The sequence below is a fragment of the Zeus faber genome (genome assembly GCF_960531495.2).
Source record: "Zeus faber genome assembly, chromosome: 14".
Taxonomy (NCBI): Eukaryota; Metazoa; Chordata; class Actinopteri; order Zeiformes; family Zeidae; genus Zeus; species Zeus faber.
In genome coordinates, this window is record NC_137200.1 from 4849048 (window position 1) to 4872999 (window position 23952).

The 23952-nt window shown below is 42.7% G+C and overlaps 1 protein-coding gene across 1 annotated transcript; it reads right to left on the reverse strand.

Annotated features, from left to right (window-relative positions):
• Positions 1 to 699: 699 nt before the first annotated feature.
• On the reverse strand, positions 700 to 18706 carry gabra6b (gamma-aminobutyric acid type A receptor subunit alpha6b; the record flags this gene model as incomplete). Its single annotated transcript, XM_080014199.1, has 9 exons — positions 700 to 960; positions 6228 to 6487; positions 13200 to 13352; positions 15143 to 15286; positions 15516 to 15598; positions 16269 to 16489; positions 17872 to 17939; positions 18360 to 18472; positions 18618 to 18706. The coding sequence occupies 9 exons, from the start codon at positions 18704 to 18706 to the stop codon at positions 700 to 702; spliced, it is 1392 nt and encodes a 463-aa protein (XP_079870325.1).
• Between the last annotated feature and the right edge of the window lie 5246 nt (positions 18707 to 23952).

Sequence of the window (23952 nt, forward strand, 5' to 3'; positions counted from 1 at the left end):
GGTCGACATGGTGTAGAAGGCAGTGGGTATTAACAATGTAGGATGCTGATTCTTCTTGGAAAGTATCTCTAGTAATAGTAATTAAATAAGCTTTAAAGGCAAACTATGTATGATTTCCCCCATTATTGCTGAATCTGTTTTGAGTTTAAAATAACATGTCATGTAATTTTTGCATGTCGGTTTTCTTTTTTGTTTGTGTTATTGTTGAGTTCAAGATGGGACCAAAGTGGGAAAATTAATCATAACGTTTGTGGCGAGATGCATAGAGGAAGTTGGTGAGAAGTGAGAATACACAGTCAGGAAAGAAGCAGACAAGGCTTGTTCTAAAAGGAGAGTTAACTTTGACTTTGACATTTGCTTAGAGAGGGTAAAAATGAAAAGCAATATCGCGCAAAACTTTCAAAAAGAGCAAGGGTTTTAGGGGTGGAGTTAATTTGGAAAATTAAACAGACCAAAACTTTGGGGAAAATGCCACGCTGTATGGCTGTGAGACTGGCTCAATAGGCACTAGCTGCTGGTATTTTTGGAGCACATGTTTCTTTCAACATCATCATTCAAATGACCCTTTTCTGGCGTGGAATAACAACCGGAAAACTACAAGACTTATTATAAGTATTAATATTGAAGCTCGGACTAATAACACCACCAGTTATTAGACAACAGCCTTTAATGAAGTGTTATCTTATCTGGGACTGCAGCTTACTTGGACATCTCCATTGTGTCCTTGGTGAGATAAACGATCCAGTAAACCAGGTTGAAGGCTCCAAATGACAGGGGGAAGAGGATTCGGGAGTACTTGTCGATGATGCTGGTGCCAGTCAGGACGTTGTTGGCGGGCACAGCCGAGCCCTGCTGCAGGAAGGCCTGGGCGTTGACCGGCGGGTTGGGGAAGGTCTTGGCCGGGCGGTCGAACAGTGGCGCCGAGTTCATCCTTTTCTTCAACACACTGCTGGGGTCCACCTGGACAAAGACAATGCCATGAGATGAGATAGATAGATAGACAGATAGATAGACAGATAGATAGATAGATAGATAGATAGATAGATAGATAGATAGATAGATAGATAGATAGATAGATAGATAGATAGATAGATAGATAGATAGATAGATAGATAGATAGATAGATAGATAGATTAATATTTAAAAAATTATTAGAATAATAAATAATATTATATATACAGGTACTCCTCACTTAATGACCAAGGTCCTATGACCAGGTCGTTAAGCAAACTGGTTGATAATCAAGCCGTGTTATTTCACGGTAAGGGGGCGTGGCCATTGCGAACGCTAGTGTAGTGAATACTGAGAGACTGCGGGAGACTGAGACTGAGAACGGTGATGGGATGTATACAGTGTATATAGTATATATACTATATATAGTGTATATAGGCAGTATAGTATAGGTGTATTTAATTCACATGCCACTTTAAATGCACATATCTGTATATACATAGGCATATTCCTTCAACCTATTCCATTTTATTTCAATTTATTTTTATTGTATTTTATTCTATATATTTTTATCTTATTCTATAAGTATTCCACTTACTGTATTACGTTTTAGGAGTCAGTTAGTCGGTCTATTAGAAAGGAATTTTCTACTTTATATTTTATTTTATTTTTGTACTTTTTCCTAGGACTTATTGTGTGCTATCACCGGGTGCGTTGCATTACATTTCACTGCATATATGTATGGAAGTATGTATATGTATGTGACAAATAAAAAAATCTTGAATCTCTTGAATCTATAGGATATATAGTGTATATATAGTATATGACGGCTGATGCGCGATGACATGTTTGACGCTGAGAGGCCATGCACGCAGTGCGCACGCGGCTGGTCGGGAAGCTGGTTGTAAGTTCGAACGGTTGTTAAATAGGTGGGTCGTTAAGTGAGGAGTACCTGATGAATATATATATATATATATTTCATATATATATATATATATATATATATATATATATATATATACAGTATATATTCATACATACATATAGGCACAGGGATATATTTGAATATGAAGAATGACTGTCAATCATATATTTAATCACAATAAAAATAAATATAATTTAAACATAATTATTATCATTGATTCTGTCCTCAAAAGGTGTATTCTTTATTGCAAGGTCTCGTCAGTTTGTGATCCCGGGCCCACACTCCCGTCCTCAGTGCTTCTACTACATACATTGGATATTAGCACAGAGAGAGATTACATCTGGGAAATAGGTCAAGACTCGGGATGATGATTGTAGGAGACCAAGAGAAATGAGAAACAGAGAGATACAGAGAGAGATGGAGAGAGAAATGGGCATTATACGAAGGGGCATTATAACATCCCCTTGTTGAATCCTTCTTCTCAAACTGTTGAGAAGGCAATGAACACAGAACAATAAAAAAAAGAGGTGGATATGAGATATAAAAAGAGAAAATGGAAATGTGATAACCTCACTTGTCAATTCACTTTCTTCTCATTAAATGAAATAATTAAGTTAAATATTAAATGTGATCAGTATCTCGTTGCAAAATTGAATGACCAATACAACAATAGGGAAAAAAATAAATATAGGATTAAATAAAACAATAAAATTAATAAAAATAATACAAATCTGAGGATGTAGGGGACTATAATATGAGCAGTATAGTATGAGAAACAGGGAGATATGCTATTGTCACCAATAGCATATAGGTGCCTGGGAGGCGAGGATCCAATGCAGACTGTGGGCATGGGTGTGTGTGTGTGTGTGTGTGTGTGTGTGGGTGTGTGTGTTGCGCTGTAGCGTGTGCAGCTGCCGTGATGCTCAAGCTATTTTTGATAACGACAACAGGCTCAGTTGGCTTCTTCTCGGTGAAATCCCAGAGGGATCAGCCTCCCTTCCCTTTATCCAGTGCTCTAGATTCCAATAGACCCACTTCAGCACCAGCAGGATGGGTGGCTGACGGAAGGATGGATTGCATGTGCGCTCTGCCTCGTGCCTGGGTGGGTGGGGGCGTGGGCGTGGGTGAGGGTGGGGATGTAAACACCTAACCTATGTCTGTGTGTGTGTGTGTGTGTGTGTGTGTGTGTGTGTGTGTGTGTGTGTGTGTATGTGTGTGTTTGTGAGGGAGAGTTAGAGAGTTAGACAGAGAGAATAAGAGAATGTCAATGACAGGGTGAACGATGGAGGGACAGGTGTATATGGGTGTGTGTGTGTGTGTGGGGGGATGTGTGTGTGTGTGTGTGTGTGTGTGTGTGTGTGTGTGTGTGTGCATGTGCGTGTGCGTGCTCTGTCGTTGAGTGTTGAAGAAGAACACTAGTGCCATTTCCTGTCCAAATGTATTCAACGCATTAGACAGCTTACTGTAGCGTCGGCAGGAAATATCTGCACAACGATCTCTGTTTCTGCTCTGAGGCAAACAAATGAAGCGCAGGTTATCATACGGGTTTTGTGTTTTTCTGTGTTCGCAGTTCCTCACAAGTGACTCCAGAGAGAGACAGCGGAGGTAGTGAGGTTGATTTATTTAAATGAACCTAAAATAAACAAATAATTTATGCTGAATTATATCGTAAAAGTTGGTGTCGCCCTAGGAAAACATGATCCCTGCAGATTTCAATCAACCATTATAGTTCATGTGGTTCATTAAAGTCACATTCAATTGTATAACCCATTATCACATTTACACCTTCAAAGGGCATTATGGGGTAGTTTGACAACACCACCTTACCCTCAGGCTGGACAAGGAAGGAGCATTGGGAGTGTTGCATGTTGTAATAGCACAGTGGAATGTTCATGTGACAGGGCACAGATAGAAGCAGCTTAGGTCATGGAGGTCCACACGGCATCTGCCATTAAAATATGGTGCAGTCTCTCCGCCAACACTTGGTCATCGTAGTGGATGCCAGGGTGTAGCAGGTCTACAGGAAGCAGGAAACCAGCGCAGTAGAAGTCAAGTAGTGGGAATTTGAGTCACAGCAGCTGTGATGGCCAGGATGCAGGAGCAGGGAGGGCCACAGGAGCCCGTGGGTCTACAGGAAGAAGGCAAGTGAGGCCACTTTGGACTCTCTGCTGTCGTGTGTGTGTGTGTGTGTGTGTGTGTGTGTGTGTGTGTGTGTGTGTGTGTGTGTGTGAGTGTGAACTCCAAATGCCACCTCCCTCAGCTGAATACGAGGCATGATGCTCATTTCACACGAGTTCTTCACACGATTAGAGCGGCTCTGACCTGTGACGGCAGGAAAGGCTCTTTCTCACTTTCATAATTTGAGATCAGTAAATACTAGCAGCCATACTGCCACTTCGCCCCTGCCGTAGCCTTTCAATTTATCTTTATCTTGTGCGTGCATATTCTGTATATAATGTATAATTTGTTTTTCTAACTGCTTTGAGCTTTTTATATGTCAGTCATCTCTCTGTATAACAAGGCACCAATCCTCACCACGACGTCCTTCCTTGTATATGAGCGTGAACGAGATTATGTTTCTGATTTCTATTCATCTCTTTTTCCTCAAACTGTTTATTAAAGAAACAAGTTGAGGAAAAAGAAAATATGAAAAATATGTCAAATTTTGACAGATCTTTCTTTTTGCTATCCGTCACTTCTTAAACCTTCTTCCTCTTCATTAGAACTTTGTTCTTGTTGTTTTTGTTTTACATTGACATCAAAGTGATTTAAATCTGGATTGTAGGAAGATTTTTAAATTCACACTGCTGTTTTTTAATTTTTTATTCCATGCCTATTTGTAATAAAAAGACTTCCCTCCTGCATGTTTGGTGCGAGCTGTTCTCTTCTATAATGGATCTCTCCCACTCTGTCTCTCTTTCACTTTCCACACGCACACACACACACACACACACACACACACACACACACACACACACACACACACACACACACACACACACACACACACCTCGTTAGCATGCAAACACCCACACAGAAACAAAACACCCATTTATGCACACACACACACACACACACACACACACACACACACACACACAAATGACACGCACATGTAGAACCACAAAGGCACACATAAACACACACACACACACACACACACACACACACACACACACACACACACACACACACACACACACACACACACACACACACACACCAGCTCTGGTGCTGTCCTCTATACGTCTCTAACTTCATCTCGTTCCACGCCAGCGGTTGGGCTGGCCTCTCTTCTTGTGAGCCTGCAATGATCAGCTCGGATATTCCCTTAATCTATGGCTCTTATGTAATCTGTTTCGGTGCCATTCACGGAGTCACTGACTGTCTCCTCGTGTCACAGTCCAGGGTTATCACACAGCTACATGGCAGAACGGAGGGCTTGGGGTTGAACGGAGGGATAGACGGATGGACAAAAGGCTGGACGGCTTGATGGATGGACAGATGGATGGACATGTAGACATGGAGGACAACCAGAAAAATACTGAGAAAAGCCAGAAATACAAATAAATAGTAAAACTAAATGAATCCAAACATAAACTATGATAAGGCAAGGAAAGGGAAATGCATAGAGGCAGACAAACCACAGAGACAGAGATGCATCTGTGGACATTAACTGATACTGTAATTTATCGTCTTGAAGTACAGTCATTCTGTGATTCACAATTTTATACTCTATGTGATAAGAAAATATGGCTTAAAAGTTCTCACAATGTGACTCATATATAAGATTACATTTGTGTAAAATGAATTTCATATTGCACAGCCCTAGAGTGTATAAAAGTGTGTGTGTGTGTGTGTGTGCGCGCGTGCGTGCGTGTGTGTGTGTGTGTGTGTATGTGTGTGTGTGTGTGTGTGTGTGTGTGTGTGTGTGTGTATGCGTGTGTGTGTGTGTGTGCGCGCGTGCGTGTGTGTGCGTGCGTGTGCGTGTGTGTGCGTGCGTGTGGGTGTGTGTGTGTGTGAGTGTGGGTGTGTGTGTGTGTGTGCGTGTGCTTGTGTACAGGTGTGTGTGTGTGTGTGTGTGTGTGTGTGTGTGTGTGTGTGTGTGCTTGTGTGTGTGTGCGCGCGTGCGTGTGTGTGAGTGTGCGTGCGTGTGCGTGTGTGTGTGTGTGTGTGTGCGTGCGTGTGCTTGTGTACAGGTGTGTGTGTGTGTGTGTGTGTGTCTGTGTGTGCGTGTGTGTGTGTGTGTGTGTGCGTGCGTGTGCTTGTGTACAGGTGTGTGTGTGTGTGTGTGTGTGTGTGTCTGTGTGTGTGTGTGTGTGTGTGTGTGTGCGCGGGCATGCAAACTCACAGACGATGCATCCCCATCGTTCCCGGTGGCCGTGGCCGCAGCCTCCTGTGCCACCGCCTTCATGGCTGCCGCCTTTCGGAGCTCACGATTGGCCTGAAGCGTGGAGAAGTAATTGACGGCCGCAAACTCAATCAGTGCAGAGAAGACGAAAGCAAAGCAGACGGCAATAAACCAGTCCATGGCTGTGGCGTAGGAGACTTTAGGGAGAGAGTGGCGTGCGCTGATACTGAGCGTGGTCATGGTCAACACCGTGGTGATGCCTGCACACAAGGGGAAGCCGGAGTTAAAGCTGGACATGATAATTTGCAGTCCCCCAGGTTGCCAGTCCTGTTTTCTGTCCGTTTAACTAAAATGGCCACAGTTCCCACACAAATCACTTTTCAAATAAAGTCATGCTGTTTTGACGGTCGGTGTCGTCCAGTGGGGGGTGGGGCACTGCTGACTTCTTTTTACGCTTTCTATATGCCTTTTGAGGTTCAGGCTTTCAACACAACTTTGGATTTTTTTCCATATTAACTGCCGCAGCTTCCAATGTCTGCTACCATAGTAACACTACTCCTGAAATGTGTAATGCATGAACTTCATCCCTTTCTATGTCTAAGTAAATCATAACACTCCCTGTGAATCCAACCTTGTTGCATTTTTCATATTCAACAGCAGTAGATTTGAATCATCTTGCATTTTAATAATTTACTCTGAAATTGTGATTATAATTGAGAAAACGAAAAACATTTTTTTTTATTTCTATTATGCCAGGCATAATGTCCCTTTCTTTTTCTTTAATCCTTGCCTCTAAGACTGTAATCACATACTGAATGTACCACATGACAATGACAAACCAGGGGAAATAGTCAACCCAACCCCCCAATTAAATAAATCTTAATTAAAATACCCTTTATTTATCCTGTCAGCTGTCTCTGAGTCGCCTACATTATCGTGAATCTTCCCTGGAAAGTTCCCTGGGTTGCCACAACATGGTGGAGATACACCACACACAGCTATTCACAATAAAATAGGTGACACAGAGAAACACAGTCAGTTATGAAGAACACTGTAGGCCAACACAGCAGGCCCAACGCCGTACAGCATTACAAGATGCAATGACTGCACTGAGCCAGCATTTTACAAAGCCAGAGAAGCCTACCCAGCCCCGTAAAGTCCTTACTAAGCAGAGTGTTGGAGATGACATTGAGGCTTATCTGGGGGTATTTTTGAGAACAGCAAGCAGAGAGAGCGGTGGCCTAAAGCAGACTGGGCAGACATACTGGTCCCTTTTTTGACAGGAGAGCCCAAAAGGCCTGTCAGGGCCTGACCGTTCAAGGAAGAAGGGTCGCAGCATCGGGAAAGCAAAGTAGCTACATGACTACGACGCAATCTCTGGGCCGTCCCCTTCGTCTGGAGCAGAGACAGAAGATGACGCTCTGGTTTAAGAATCCTGGGGCACTTCTATTGGCCAGGGGTTAGCGTTAATCCCTTTACCTTTAATTGTCAACCCCTTATACTGTAGATAGTAACCATGCACTACACTACAACTATACACTATACACTACCGAAGACCAGTGGGGGTCATCCTTATATGTTAGTTATCATGGATTATGCCACTCCCTGCCTTGCCGATCTATCGTCACCCAACAATCAAATTGATCTGCATTATGTCTCGTCTTGGGGGGAGGGATGTCCGTGATGTCCATGGTGCCCTTTATATCAGCCATGTTTTGTTGTTTTTTTTGTCTTTTTTTGCGTGAACAAGGCATGGGGATTTCTTTGGAAACAGCTGTATTATACTGTATATGGACTTAAAGAGTCGTCCTCAACCCAACAAACACATTTTAGTCAGACGGTTGGAAGGGGGCTGCTGATGGGGGAACCATTTCCCGAGAGGGGAGCGGAGTTGAGAGGGATTCTTTTTGTGTGTTTTTATTTTTCAAAATCCAAATATGAATTGTCAACTTTGGATAATATTGATTATACAAGCTCAAATAATATACATATTTAAGCGGGCCTCTCTGTGTGGTTTTAGTGGTGGAAAAGAAGACAATAACTCCTTTCTCGACATTATTCTATATAATCATGGCAGGAGAATAATGGAGCAACAATAGTTTTTTAATGAGTCACATAATATGTAGAATATTATTCCAGAATAAATGACATTATTTAGCCGCAAGGAAAAAGTTGAAGAGAAAGTCCAGATGACTAGCAGGTAGCAGATTTTCTGGGCAAGATATGAATATTCATGAGGTACACGCTCTGATCGCGTGCTCATTGGTCAAGTCAAAGCAGCAACAACAACAACAAGTCACAGCAAACAAGAGGATGTTAACACGAGACTTTTACTTGTTGGATATTATCAGTATGTTTTTCCCCATTTTTGTTTCTCATCTGCATGAGATGAAAAAAAAGAGCCACACGCCTTACGTCACCTGGAGGGCTGAAGTAGGAGGAGCTTTTGCCATCCTGTCTCACATATTCCAAACCTCAAGGATCCATTCATTCTGAGGCCAATGCCTCAGGAACCAGAAGAGGAGCAACGGTGTCACAGGTCAGATGAGAGGAGCAACACCCACTGACTGAAAACAGGCCTAAGTTAACTAAAACCTGAGAAGATAACAGGAGGAGTCCACAAAATTTGACGCTCCCCTTTCCCCCCCAGCCCCTCATACCCAATTAAAAGACATTTTATATTTGATTTTAAAGACATTTGTAACACTGGAAGGCAGTGATGTTGATGCTAACTGTGAAGGTATGTGCGTATTTTTGTGTGAAGAATTGAGCGCTCACATACAGGATAAGTGTGCCATGGGCCGCACTTGTAGTCGACGTCATGCAGACTCAAGAGACTTTATTGCCTGAGGCGTGTTTTCTAGCCGGTGACAATAGCATGACAAACCCAAACTCAAACTCACACAAACATGCACAGGTTTAGAGGCACTCAAGAGCTCTCCAGCTGCACTGTAAATACTTAAAATTCTACTTAGCCATGTCAATTGTCTTACATTGCTTCCTTGTTTGAACCCAACGTATTAAATCGGATCATGCCATCTCAGGGATTAGCATTGACCCGGACCAAACCAACCTTAAAAGAGCACTAACAGATATTTTCTGATTATCTGTACTTTAGCATTTTTTAACAAAGTCAGCGGTAGCAGCTTGAGCAGTTAGTGGTAAGATTGATTTCATGATTGATTGAGGGATGGATTGATTGATGCATGCACATGAAGTGCCGAGCCCACATTGGCTGACACCATTCAACTGGTATCAACGGTATATTAGGACGCGACCAATATATTGGTAGGCCGGTAATATCGGCCGATATTTGGGTTCCAAAGAACCATCGGTATTGGTTGAAATTTCACTGATAAAGTGCCGATAAAGGTTATATCTTATGGTAATACCATGCATGAATGATTTATTTGAGGAAAGGTAGTGGAAAACCATGTTCTAACTTTTAGGATAAAATAATAACACACAACAAGTGTATCATCAGGGCTCTCTCTAGTCTCCTACATTACCCACAATGCAATGTCTTAAAGCAACAGGCCCCGTCATAACTGTATCTGTGCTGGAATTGCTTTAAAAAAGACGAACATAAATACAACAGTGGCTTATTAAGATGAGAGATTTTTTTTTATAAAATACTATTTTCATTTGGGATTTGTTAAAAAAACAAAAAACGTGTGCATACTATGCCATAAAAGGACAGAGTGCCAGTGCTTTTTATGATAAAAATAATTTGTGTTACTGTTATTTGAGTTCAAACTGATTTTATTTGAGTTCAGCTATTATTGAAAATATTTATTATGTTATACATTAAATTTTATTCATCAACATTCATGTTAATTTTCTTCACTGAAACAATGTTTTCCTCAGACCGTTTATTTTCTGTCAACAAAAAAAAAGTACCTGATATATATAAAGAAATATCGGCAGATTATATCGGTTAGCAGAATGGTTTGCCCCCTAAAATTGGTATCGGTGACAAAAAATAAAAAATAATCCACATTGGTCGGCCCGACAAGGTATGCAAATAAACTGGAAGTTACTAGTCTTCTGCACTTGTCCCCCATTTTATTTACTAGAATATAAGACATAAATTATTAGAAAATTACAAAAAAAAAAAAGAAAATGTCATCACCAAAACTGAAATGCTACTTGAGCACCGCTTCCGACTTCCCGGTCGATCCCTGTCGGAATGGTTTAGTGGATACTGAGATACTGATTCCAACAATGAACATCCTCCAAAGAACATCCCTTTTAATGGCCCATTAACACAGTGCAGATCTAATTCACTTTCATCAAGCGAAAGCAACCACGGGTACCAAGGGCCATTGAACACCATGGTGCACTCTCAGATATATGCCATACTGTAGTTGTTCACAGTTCATTAGCAAAGCAGGAACTTATGGAGTATTTAATGCACCAGATAATGGCTCAAAAGCATTTTCTGCATAATGCTTTTGCTATGAAAGCATACTCCAGCACACAAAATTGTCTCAGCTTTGCCACCATAAGTCTAATTGAATTATTACAGAAGTGACAACCCCCCCCCCCCCCCCCAACACACACACACACACACACACACTAAAAAGTAAAAAAAATATTAAAATAAAATAGCAGGTCAGACAATGACGGGGAGCGAAGACAGATGGGGGCCGGGGGTATAGAAAAGACAGGAAGTGATGTGCTTGGGGCATTTATGTGCTTTTATAGGCAAAAAGCATGGTACAAACTAGGCCACACTCAATTAAGTCTGTTAGGCGTGTGCTCAGGGGATTTTCAGCTCTTAGAGGGGAAGCTGACAATGCAGCGCACAGCAAACTATGCCTTAATGTGCTATAAGGATGGAGTGCATCCATAGAGCCGTCCCTCTCTCCCTCCTACCCAACTTCCACCTTTTATATGCCCATGCTTGTCCTCCGCTCTCCTCTGCTGCTCCTCTGCTTTTCTATCCTCTTTCCCATCCTCTCTAGTCCTTCCGCTACTTTCCACCCCTCCTCCTCGTCTCTTCTCTTCGACCTTCTCTTTTTCCCACTCACTCATTTTCTCACCCCAACTCTCCCTGCCTTCGCTTTCTTTTCCTCTCGTCTCCTCCCCCTCTACCGCTCTTCTCCTCTCATCCGCCTCATTTTCTACTTTTGTCTCCGGTGAAGCCAACGCCTTACTGGAACTTACATTGCCACCGGCTTTCCGCCGACTACATTACTTGTTGCCCTTTCATCAGAGAGGCATTAAAATGCATTAGACCTGCAGCATCTCTCCGTCTCGCAAGCGGAGCACTCTGGGCCAGTAAACAAACTATGCCAAAGTATGAAGAGAGGGTGACGTCACCTTCATTTGTTTGGGCAGCAGATCCAATTTGCAGAGTTTCATTTTCTTAAGGGGATCCAAGGCTTCACCCTGGACTATTCTTGAACAACGGCCAGTCCAGGAAAATGTGCATTGCTTACATTTTTATTTATACATATTTTCTTTCTGAAACATCACGTGAAATGACAGCCGCAGGATTATCGAGGTTAATGAGTTTCCACAGATGTGCAATCTGCATGGGGCTGGAGCTTCCCCACGACGCCTAATGATTGGGATCCTTTTTTATTATTTGCTTTAGTGGGTGGGCTGGTTGAAGGAGCTGGCAGCCATCCGAAGGCGAGGGCCGCGAACAAGGCCATCATCTACAAAGAACTCGCAGCATTACTCAGCTCGGTTTCTGGCTTGTTAAAGTTTAACACGGGGGAAAAATATAAATTGGGAAAAAAAAAAGAACGAAAAAAAGAAGGAATTCAAAGATAGCTTTGGAATCTCCCTTTCTTAATTGTTCTCGCTCCCTCTCTTTGCCTCTCTGTTTTTCCCTTTCTTAATTGCCCTCTCTCCGTCTCTGTCTCTCTCTATGGTCTCTTTACGTCTCTTTCCCCCTGTTTTCACGTCTTATTTTCTCTCCCTCTTTCCTCTTTCTCTCTGCGCGTCCACCCCCAGCCCCCTGCTCCCAGGGCTGGAGCTTGGTGGGAAGTGTAGCGTGATGTAATGTGAGCGAGCGGAATCTGCGAGTGCTCCGACACGAGCCAAGTTAAACCCCCCCGCCCGTCACCACCACCACCTCCGCCCCCTCATTCTCGGCCCCTTGGCATGACCAATTTCAGAAAGGGACATTTATTCCCAATTAATTCTGCTCCGCCGCAGCGGAGGAGGAATAAAGATAATGAAGAAAGGTTAAAAAAGCATCTGCCGTGTGTGTGGCCGTGTCGTCGTCTTTGTGCTGCGTTTCCAGCAGCGATCTGTAACACTAGAAGAAAATAAATGAATAAGATACAATAACCACAGCGGAATAAACAACAACAACAAAAAAAAAAAACAAGAAATACCCACAAAACAAAAGTTTTGTTCAAAGCTCGAGGAAAACCGACTGGATCTGGGGTCATGATGTGGGTGGTGGTGAGCGAGGTCCCGAGAAGACGATTTTTATTTATTTTTTTTGTTTATGGGATATTTGACTTTTAAAACTTGAGAACATCTAAGTTATCTTAACCCAGGACACAGCCCTGGACTCAACAAAATCTTTACCACACCAAATTCCATTGTCATTCCAGGACCACAAGGAGACAATTTGTTGACCTTGTCAGTCATTGCTTTGGTCAATATGATCTTCTTCCCAGTGAGTGCAAACCAGTACAGTAGATCTAGGTTTCAATGGATGGTTCTTTAAGAGGATAAATCAAAAGCACTTCAACATGAACTCTAAAACACTTGGTTTTAAAGTCAGCAGGTTTGACCTCTGTGGTCTGTACACACCTCCAAACATCCCATATTCTAAAGACAACCATAGTAAAGAAAGTGTATTTTTCCCTTTTGCGCTGATCAGCATCTCTCCCGAATAAAGCAGAACTGACTCCAAAGTAAACTAAGCCTCTGACCAATCGCATTACATCCTCCATAAAATGACCGTTATCATTGAACAGAGACAAACAAATAGGAAGAGCTCACCGAACACAGTCCGTGCAGGAACTGACTCCTTGTTGATCCAGAAGGAGACTTGGGCCAGGATGACGGTCATGATGCAGGGGATGTAGGTCTGAATTAAGAAGAAGCCCATCTTCCTCTGCAGGTGGAAGTGTACGGTCATGATGACATACTCCCCTGTCGGAGTCACAAAACAGAGAGGCAAAGAATCCGTCTGTAGCCTTCAAGGTGAAAGATTTGGAGTTTGCAGAAAAGCGGAAAACATATATTTTGAGGGGGAAGAAAAGGTTTTCATCATTTAATCATTGCGACAGCTATTTCTAAAAAAAAATCATTTACTGGAGCATATTTGGTGAGTAAAAATTTTCAAATGGTTTTTGATTAATTTTAATGATGAACAGCAATTTCTTTTCAAGAGAATCAATTTCTTGAAGAATGTTCACTTTTTTTAAACAGCATTTTTTTCACAGCGTCCAGACTTAAAAAATACAATATATCCGTTTCCTTTACACATAAGAGATTCAACAGTCTTTTAAATCCAGGTGCAAAACATTTATAGTATATTTGCGTCTGTTTTTCATTGAATAATCTCTGCGGTGCTATGGACATAAACATGCCTTTGCTTAAGTTTAGCAGGTTTGAAGATCCTATCGACTCCCACGGTAGATTTTTAAGCCTGAGGGTTCAGGGCAGGGCAGAAGACAAACGGAACTTGAAAACAGAGGACCTATAGTGAAATTGCTCATACTTAAAGTTCCTGTAAAGTGAATTCTGTGATGTGTTTCTAAACACATTATACATGTAGGAAAGTAATTGCTGAAAACATGTGAAAAGACTGTGAACGATGGAGGACTGAATTGTGGCGTTAGACCCTTAAACTGTTTCCCGCCATTTTTGTGGTTTGGATTTTTTGGGTGTGGCTAAATCATGACCTATACCAAGTCATACTTTGCATGGCCCCACCACCAACACTATATTAACACAAGGTCTAATACGGGGCATCAGTGGTGAAATAAGCTAAACCAAGCTAAGCTCAGCTAAGCTAAGAGCCTGGAGTTTGGGATAAAACGCTGTTTTGGGAATAAGCACTTAAAACACTTAAAGCACTTAAAAGGCGTGAAAGGCGTCTTCAGGGAGACTGTGAACTCATGCCAAGCCGATCCCGTGCCAGCCCCCTGGTGTTGTGCCCCACGATGGCGCACAGCGGAGATTCTCCACTCCGCCACCCCCGACAGGTATATAAATCGGTGTCTTGTGCCCGGAATTTTTTTTTCTTTTAAATGAACCAGCCCGCTGCCGCGGTGTTTGGTTACGTTAGCATGAGCTGCAAGCTAATGCAGCCCCGCAGCCAGACAGCGGCACTTTGAGGTGGGCAAATAGACGCACAGGACTGTTCAGCAGAACATTTAAACACGCCCCAAGCGTCTCAGAACAGAGGGAACTGCCGTTTTTTTCTCCAGGATTTTGAAACCTAATTAATACTTGCCGATTTTTTAAGTCATTCAAATTTGGCTTGGTGGTTAATAGCACATTGTTCTGTGGTGTGACAAACTCAGAACACAATTTTATTTTGACTTTACAGGTATTTAAAAAAATGAGCGATGCTGATCTATTCTTGCATTGCTGAAATTAGTACCCTTATTAGAGTGATACTGCCCACAGAAATCAATAGCATCAACTCATTACAAACTTTACGTCCACCAGCGCAACAAGATCTCTGGGGGTAATGACAGTAATGAAAATAGAAGAACTGCTTGCCATTCATAATTTCAATCAAACATGTCCTGAAATGTATCCCGAGAATGTATCCCTCGGAGATCTAGACGATTTGCTTTCAGCCAAAGTCTTTTGGCGGAGAACTCTCAGCGCTGGAATAAAGGAACCCAACCGTGTTGTACAATATTACTCACAAGTCCGGTGCTGGGCGCACCCTCAAAATACTTGTGAAAAGTGGCCCCTGTGCTCACCTGTGTTGGACTTCAACCTCTCGCTGGACACAGTCTGACCGATGAGGTCGTACTGCAGCAGGCTGGATGACTCCTGTGGCACCTCCACCGAGGAGAGAGGACCTTTCTTCCATGTGTAGACGATCTCGCTGATGGGGTACGCATCTGCACACAATGGAACATGGTGGGTGTAGGTAAGGCGCGTATCCTAAATCCCGAGTTACAGACAAGTTTGGTAAACAGCAATTAGCATATTCTGTTTCCCGACAGTGTTTCAGAAGGATATTGTTCGACTCTTCACGCTCAGAGCCTGTCATTCACTGAGCCAGACAGCGATCATCTGAGAGTGTCGCCATCTGTCAGAGTAGTGGGGCTTAAACAAATAACAACTTACAACTCCCAAACTTGAGAGGGCAGGCATGACCGTCCATCGGGAAGTTCATTAGACGCATCGGGCATTCGGCATTTATAGTTAATCTGGGGGGGAAAGGAAGAGAGTGAGTTGAAAGACTGCTGTATTTATATTTTATGTACAGATACTAATTAAGCAATGATAGCAGTTTCTTTCTTTTTTTGTTGAGTCGCAGTTGAGTACCTTCATATTATACAATAGTGCAACCCTGCTAGTGTTCTAAGAATGAATATTTGAGGGTGCTTGGGTAAACAGTGTGTCTGTATACAGATGGGCAAGCGAAGTTGGTGTTATACACTGGAATTTACTGATTTTACTTTTTTTATATTGAATACTGCCAGTGGCTAGCCATTGTTGTTCACAGCAATGAAGGGCAACAAAATATTTAATTAGTTATTTTATATATATATATATATATATATATATATATATATATATATATATATATATATATATATATATATATATCCAACATGTTCCAATACATTAGTTGATGTGCATAATGGTAATTTTCTTTGCAGATAACTGACTTTTTTATTTCCCTCATTGTTGCCTTATTTTTTTGTGGCTTATACAATTTCATTCCAAGTGGTGGAACTTTCATCTTGGACTGGAACATTCCTTTATATCTTTGTGAATAAATCTTGGATGCTGATATGTTTGTTTAATCTCTCCGGCTCTGTGTTCTATTCCGGTCCTGGCTTGCGGACAGACCCACTTGCCCAGCCCAGTTACCTCATGGTGTAGAGGATAGTTCCGTTCTGCATGATGCGGAACAGCTTGTTTGGGGTGGTCATGTTGTGAGAGATGGACCTCTTGCCATTCCGGAAAAAAGTGTCCGGCGTCCAGATCTTGCTGACCATCAGGTTGTTGAGCCGCAGGATCTCGATGGGGCCCTCGAATTTCAACCGCTCGTCAATCCAAGTCTGGCGGAAGAACACGTCCATTGTGTACTCCTTCAGGGGGAACGGTGGAGAGAGGCGGTGAGAGGTGGATTCATTATGACTCCCTTAATGAAGAGCGAGGTAAACTCACAAGGCATTTATGTGATGCCTTTAGAACCAGAAACAAACAAAAGACACAGTGTGTTGAGCTCTTGAGTGGTGGTGCCATGCAAGCCGCAGTGGGGGCAAACTATTTTTGGACAAACTACCAGTTTACCCAGTCTGCAATTTATCCAAAATACCACTTGTTGGCTTTGTTATGGTTGATCAACTTGAACATTGAACTTTGCTGCTGCTACACCAAAAACACAATAGTACCACAGATACTATATGTTTTTTCTATTTCCAGTGCTTCTCCTTTTCAACGTCTCAGTGTATGCTCAATTTGTGAGATTCCCAAGTAGTAGTTATTTTAAAATATATTTTCCATTAGTTTGAATAATTGCACAGAGAAGGTGTATGACCAAGTATTTAATAGCCATAACTGTGACTCGCTGTCCTGCTGAAATGAAACATTCAACTTGAACTAGGGTGGACTGCTTTAGAACTTCTGCACCAATACGTTCCCTACTAGTTCTGGTGCTACTAATAATATTATGAGCTAGTGTCACTTTAGCTTCTGTGGCTTTATCTGTAGCTCAGATATAACTAATATAGCTCACACATTCATTTGACTATCTAATCTAAAGAATCATATTTTTCACGTTTCTTTTAATTGACACCTTCTCCTCTTTTGTCAAAAAAGACACTGAATGAGCTATGAGTTCCTTCAACCTTTGGAGAAGCATTGCCCTGGCAGCATCTGTTTAGGATGAATAAAACATGTGACTGTACATTTCTTTCTGTCCCATGTTTTAACTTAACAGACATAATTCCAACCAGATGTCAAGAAGTGATCAAATCATTAATCTTAACTACAGTGTATTTCAACCCCAGCCTCAGTGTGGAAGTGTCTGGTGTGATGTTGCCCCGGGTGCTTTTAGATAAAGTGGTTTCCACTTGGTATAACATGGCAAACCGAGATAGCTTTAGATTCTGTGAAACACAGTATAGTGTGTAAGTGAAATAAAGTGCTCAGCCTATCCCATGATGAGGAGAGGACAGCCAATCAAATCCCAGCATCAGTCTCTCTCTCGCTCTGTCTCTATCTCTCTCCATTGCTCTGTCCCTCTCTCTGACTGGGGGATTGTCAACCAGATTAAAATCCTAAGCTCCACTAATGACATCCAGCCCAAATGCTGGAATAATGAAGGCTGGGCAGACCGCGACTTGAGGCTGTGTACATGGAAGTACTGGGATGTGTATGTGCCCTGGACTGCGTTTTACAGCCCAAGTGAACCCAGTAACACAGAATATTTACTATATGTGAGTGGAAGGCCCCGTACTTTACATACCATCTCGACATCTGACACAGGTCCAAAGCTTGTGACAAAGATGTCAGTTTTGACCTCTGTGACTGGACCTAACAGGAGGCATGAGATGTTGCTTGAATGTTGGAATAAACAATAAACCCAATTCAAATAATAAAAGTTTTCATTCGGAATTCCCTCAAGGATTAAACATTAAAGAAAGTAATATATTTCAAATAAGTGGCAAATTTCGAAAAATGGCAAATACATGTAACGTTTTGTATTCATTTAACAGTTATATATATCAGTATATATATTGAGTTAGCTCCCTAATTGTTTAAAAGAGCTAGACAAACTATGGTGAAAAGGAATTGCAGCAAATTACACTAAAACCAGTCATAGATACCATACCAAGCAGTTCATCTGTTAAGATGAAAATGAGCTAAAGATGCTCCAAGGTTTCTATATTCCGAAATGTAAAAGCCTACAAATGACGTGGGCTTGTTGTGAAAATAAAATTGGCATTACTGTACCTCCAAATCCAGGTCGCAGCCTGTTGTCATAGCCATCCAATAATCTATCCAATATGCGCGTAATATTATCCAAATAGATACTGGTGTCACCGTTCCCCCAAGCACTGGTCACACTGCAAGCAAAAAAAAACAACAACATTTACACCGTCAGAGCTCACTTCAAGGGAGGGGAAAGCATTGAAAACACCGCGTTCCTCAAGTATACATCCATCATATGCCCGTGCGTAAAAGTGCGAGAAAGAGTTGGAAGCGACTCACCAGGACAGGAATACGCAGCTGAAGAGGAGCGCCATGCCTCGCAAACACCCCACGACCAAAAATCCCTGGCAAACTTTTACGATCAGCATATTCCATCATTTAAAAACATGATTCAACGAGGGACAGGACTTCGTTGTCAGCCGCATGAGGCGTTTTGCGCCAGTTTCAGCCGCACTTGACTTTCTCCCTCTAGTGCGGTTGCGCTGCGCTCCGCCGGAATGCCTCTGGCTGAAAAGAAATAAATATAATGAAATAAAAAAACTAAAGAGTTATTTCCTTTGTTGTTGTTGTTTTTTTTTTTTAATTAGAGTGGTTTTCATACGCCGATAGTTTACTGGTTTCACCGCTGGGAAAGAAAAAAAAAATAACGTGACAACAAATACACAATGTGGGATGGAAATGGACAAGATTAAGACTGGATATGTTTCTGTTTCTATTTGGATAAGAGGTGGGAGAGGGAAAGGGTGAGCTAAGGAGAGAGAGAGAGAGAGAGAGAGAGAGAGAGAGAGGGAAGGAGAGAGAGGGGGGAGAAAGGGAGGGAGGGAGAGGGGGGGAGTGAGCTAAGGAGAGAGATAGGGAGAGAGAGAGAGAGATAGAGGTAGAGAGGGAGGGGGAGAGAGAGAGAGAGAGGGGGGTGCTCTTACCATACTTTCTATGATAGACCAACAGGCTTATGAAAGGAAAATGTAAATCATTATCTATTTCGACATGAATATCAACAAAGGTACATACTTTTGCTTGTGGGTTTGTGTGATGTTCAGCATGTATGTTGACGTGCACACACACACACACACACACACACACGCACACACACACACACACACACAGACATGAAAACACCCACACACATAACCGTGTGTGTGTGTGTGTGTTTGTGTGTGTGTAGGTGGAGGAGAGTGTGTAAATGTATAGATGTGTGAGACCAGGGAGAACCTTTCCTTATGGTTGGATAGAAAATAGCAGCAAGATGAGTGTGTGTGTATGGGGGGGGGGGGGGGGGGGGGGTGATTCACATAGTTGTTGGTGGAGGAGAGTGGGAGGTAGATCCATCCTTTTTCTGTGTCTCCAAACCCACTAAACCCACAGACGTAGAACAAAGGCAGATGCCACACTGTCACAGTCCACTACTCCAGCTGGGCTGACATGGTTGTACTTTTGTTTCACCACACAACTGACGAAATTGCATCATTTTTCTTCCTTCTTTTCTAGTATTGCTCAAAAAAGTTGGGCTCCCAGTGACAGTTTAGACCATGGCCACAACTATCACATAAGCGTGGACGCCACAAATGAATTAAAAATAAGAATTTAACAATTTTGCACAGCTTGCATTTCCTGTTGAGCTGTTATCTTTTGTAATTTATTGAAGTAAAAATTTAATTGAAACCTATTTGCTCACACCATCTCTTACTCAAATCCCAAACTTGTGAGAGATGCAACCCCACATCTGAATCAACAATTGAAAAAATGAGTTATTTAGATTCATACAGGGGTATTTGGTCGAATCCATATCCACATTATTTGTCTACACTCTGTGCTGTGCAGTCTCTTATTTTCTAAATAGGCTACAGAAGTTTCTCTCCCTCCCAGCATGTTACTTTTTCATTAAATCATATCAGAGTCAATTTATCTATAATTCATGTGCCGAGAGGAAAATATAGGATTTCTTTTTTGACAGCATCAAAATGGGAAGACTGATTATGCAACATAATCCTTCAACTCTGGCCTCTTTTTACTTAAAACACAAGTTATGTAATGAATATGATTTGAATATGATTTGAATCATATATGAACCATCAACAATGGATCACTTTTAGATGAGGTGCGCTCATGGTTTTAATCAGGGATAAAACCAAAGATTAGACTAGGCCGCTGTGTGTTTGATTGGTGGGGGGTGTTGCGTTGTTCTTTGCCGTCTTTTCTCAACAAGAGAAATCATAATAAATGATGAGGCAAAGTTCAAAGTTCAAAGTGTTTTATTAGTCAAGTTTAAAGCACAACACAAGGTCATTCAGTACAATGAAATTTTTAGGGCATGACAGGCAACAACTACGTAGGGGGCATAAAAAGATAAAATAACAAGGCAAAGATAAGTATGAAAAAAAATTATAAAAAATTAAAAATTAAAATAAAATAAGAGTCGGCCCCGGCACCCACCGCAGAGAAGCTGCACAGCAGTTGCAAAGGCCGACAGCCGCCCCCCACACCCCAACCCACACCCACCGCACTCTCCACAGCCCCGCTGCGCTCTCCGCAGCACACCAGAAACCACCAGGCGCTAGCCAACAGGACTCGAGCCCAGCCAGCAGAGGGCCGACCTGGCCGCCCCCTGGCCAACCACGCCCCCACACCAACCCACCAGCGACCCGCCACCCCGGAAAATCCCAGTGCTCAATGTGTGCTGTTGGCAATTGCAGTTAAAATTGCAGGGTGTGTGGATGCAAGTTCTCCAAGCAAGTCTAACCCAATCACTCGCACCCCTCCAGCCCTAGAGGGAGGGGTCTTGTGGAGTGTTGTTTGGAGAAGGATTTGTGTGCGAGCGTATGTGTTCTTAGCTAATATGAATTAAATTAAAATTTAGGGATGGGCGAGAAGCACGTCTGGATAGGAGTGAGACTGGCAAGATCACGACCGCCGGCACATCACCCCCACATGAGTCTGAGTTTGTTTGGCACTGGGAGAGATAGGAGAAGCGTAACCAGATCAACGCAGGGGCGCAGCAGGACCGGGAGCAGCCACTAGGACCCTCGCCCCGGACCCGACCACGCCATAGCATGGCCACCTCCCATACCTGGAAGCACCCGACCTTCAGTGACCAGCCACGGGTGCAGAGTGGCCCAAGCTGCGCTTCCCCCCGGACGAGTGCCCCACGCACCGAGAGCGCCAGAGGACAGGTTCCCAGGCAGCCCGGTGAAACAAGGAGTTCGCCCCCCACTGAAGGAGACCCTATGGGGAGCCCTGCTTCAAGCAAACCCAGCAAGGATCAGGTCCCTGCCCAGCTCACAGGACCAGACAGAATCCCTAACCAGCCCCACCACTCTGTCCACAGGGCGGGCGACCCCAGCGGCGTGCTGACCTGCCAACCACGGGGCCAAGACCCGAACCCACAATGCGCACCCCCCGCCCCCAACCCGAACCTCAAACCCACATCCACACCTCAAACCTACAGACAGACGCCAGTCTCAGGCACCCTCCAGGATCACCACCACCCGGCCCCCCTAACACCCCCTTGGGGCCCCGGGCCCCCCCATGACCACAGGACTAAGCGCCACGGACGTCCCCACAGCTGCTGGGCACCTACACAACCGTACAGCCATGGTTAGACCAGGGACACCCCCACCCTCAACACCATGACATTGCCCCGACTTCGGAAGACTCAAGTATTAATGGATGGAGTTATGTCAGTGAAAAAAGTAGCCCATATTTCATTAAATGAACCCAGAAGGGTTAGTAGCTTCTTGGTGATGTTGGTCCAGAATGTTTGTGTGGCAGTTTCGTCTACCACTCGCCACCCAAGTGGCATTTCAGGGAACTCCGGCACAGAGACACAGAAAATGAAGTTGGAAACACCAGTTTATTGTAGAGAGTTGGCCGGTTGGAATTAGACCAGGAGCAGATAGAAGCATGTCATGACATGGGCTCCTACCCATAACCTATCAATTACCAAGTCCTACGTCAGGTGTGGCTGCTCAAACCACACCATCCCACACCACTGTTTGGATAGGTGGACAAAGCCAGATGGCATGAAAGTAACCATCTCAGGTATTAAGGTAACAGTGAGAGCAAACGTCTTTATCCACAAAACCCATTTTGAACATTTTGTGTTGGGTGATATGAGCTTTGTGTAGAATCTTATATTGGATGAGTTACATTTTGGAATTGCAGGTCATAGAACAGGTGTTATTGCAAATAAGCTTCCACAGGTTGATATCGGTGGAAAGAGCAAGGTCTCTTTCCCATTCCATGGTAGGTAAAGATAAAGTGTCATCTGTTTTTAATAAAAGTTTGTATATTCTGGAAATGGGATTTTTTTTTTTAATGACCTACAGTATATGAGTAAGATGTTCAATCATCGGAGGTGGTAGTAAGATGTTGTTTGTCAATTTGATTTTAACTGTTAGAGACTGCTGTAATTGAAGGAATTCAAGGAAGCTGTGGCCACCAATATTATACTTTTGGGTTAATGTTGGGAAGGATATAAGCTAATTGTGTTCAAAAATGTGTTCCAGATGAATAATTCCTTGTCTTGCTGACAGAGTTGTTGCGATAAATGGGTTTTTAAATCAACTATGTTTCCTTATTGATTCAGTAAGAAATGGGAGATCAGATGTTGATAACTCCTGACATCTTGTTTGTTCAATGTCTCGCCATCCATGGCCCAATTGTTGCTCTGTTTGTAACCATTTAATTATAAATTGAAGCTGGTTCGCTAATTAGTAGTATCTGAAGTTTGGGGCTGCTAGGCCTCCACAGTCTTTGTTTTTCTGTAGTATTGCTAGTTTAATCCTCAGTCTCTTGTATTTCCAATAGAATTTATTGATCATTGATTCTAGAGTATTCAACCAATGTACTGTTGGGGTCACTGAAAATACATGGTTTATTTTTGGTAGTATATTCATTTTCACTGCTGCTATCCTACCAATTAGTAAGATGGGTAGGTTGCTCCATCGAGTGAGGTCTTCTTCAATGGATTTGAGCAATTGAGTAAAGTAAAGCACAAATCTGACAGATTGGTAGAGATATCAATACCAAGGTATCTTATGATGCCTGTTGTGATGGTTAAGGCAAGTTTCTGGGTTACAGCATTTCAGTCCTCCCCACTGGAGTGTTAAGACCGTGGTTTTAGTCCAGTTTATTGAATAGTCTGATATAGCTGAGAATTTAGATATAAGATTGAACAGTTATCCCGGTAGGGATGATATTGGGTTCCGTAAATACAACAAAATATCGTCTGAATACAAACGGATTTTGTGAACAGAGTTTTCTGTTTGTTTGCCAATGATATTACTGTTTTGATGGATGGCCGCTGCGAGGGGTTCAATAAAGATGGTGAATAGTAAAGGGGAGAGCGGACATCCTTGTCTTCTGTGGCGTTGTAGAGTGAAACGCTGTCAAGTGTGAGCACTGGTGATGACAGAAGCAGTGAGTTGTACAGGATTCTAAACCATTAAATGAATGACTCTCCAAAGCTAAATTTGTTGAGGGTGAAAAAGAGATATGTCCAATTTACTCTGTCAAATGCTTTTTCGGCATCTAATGTAAAAAGGCAATAACAGTACTTAAGTTGTTCCTTTGAGAAATGCCGATCAGACTGAATAAACGGCACATATTGCTGGAT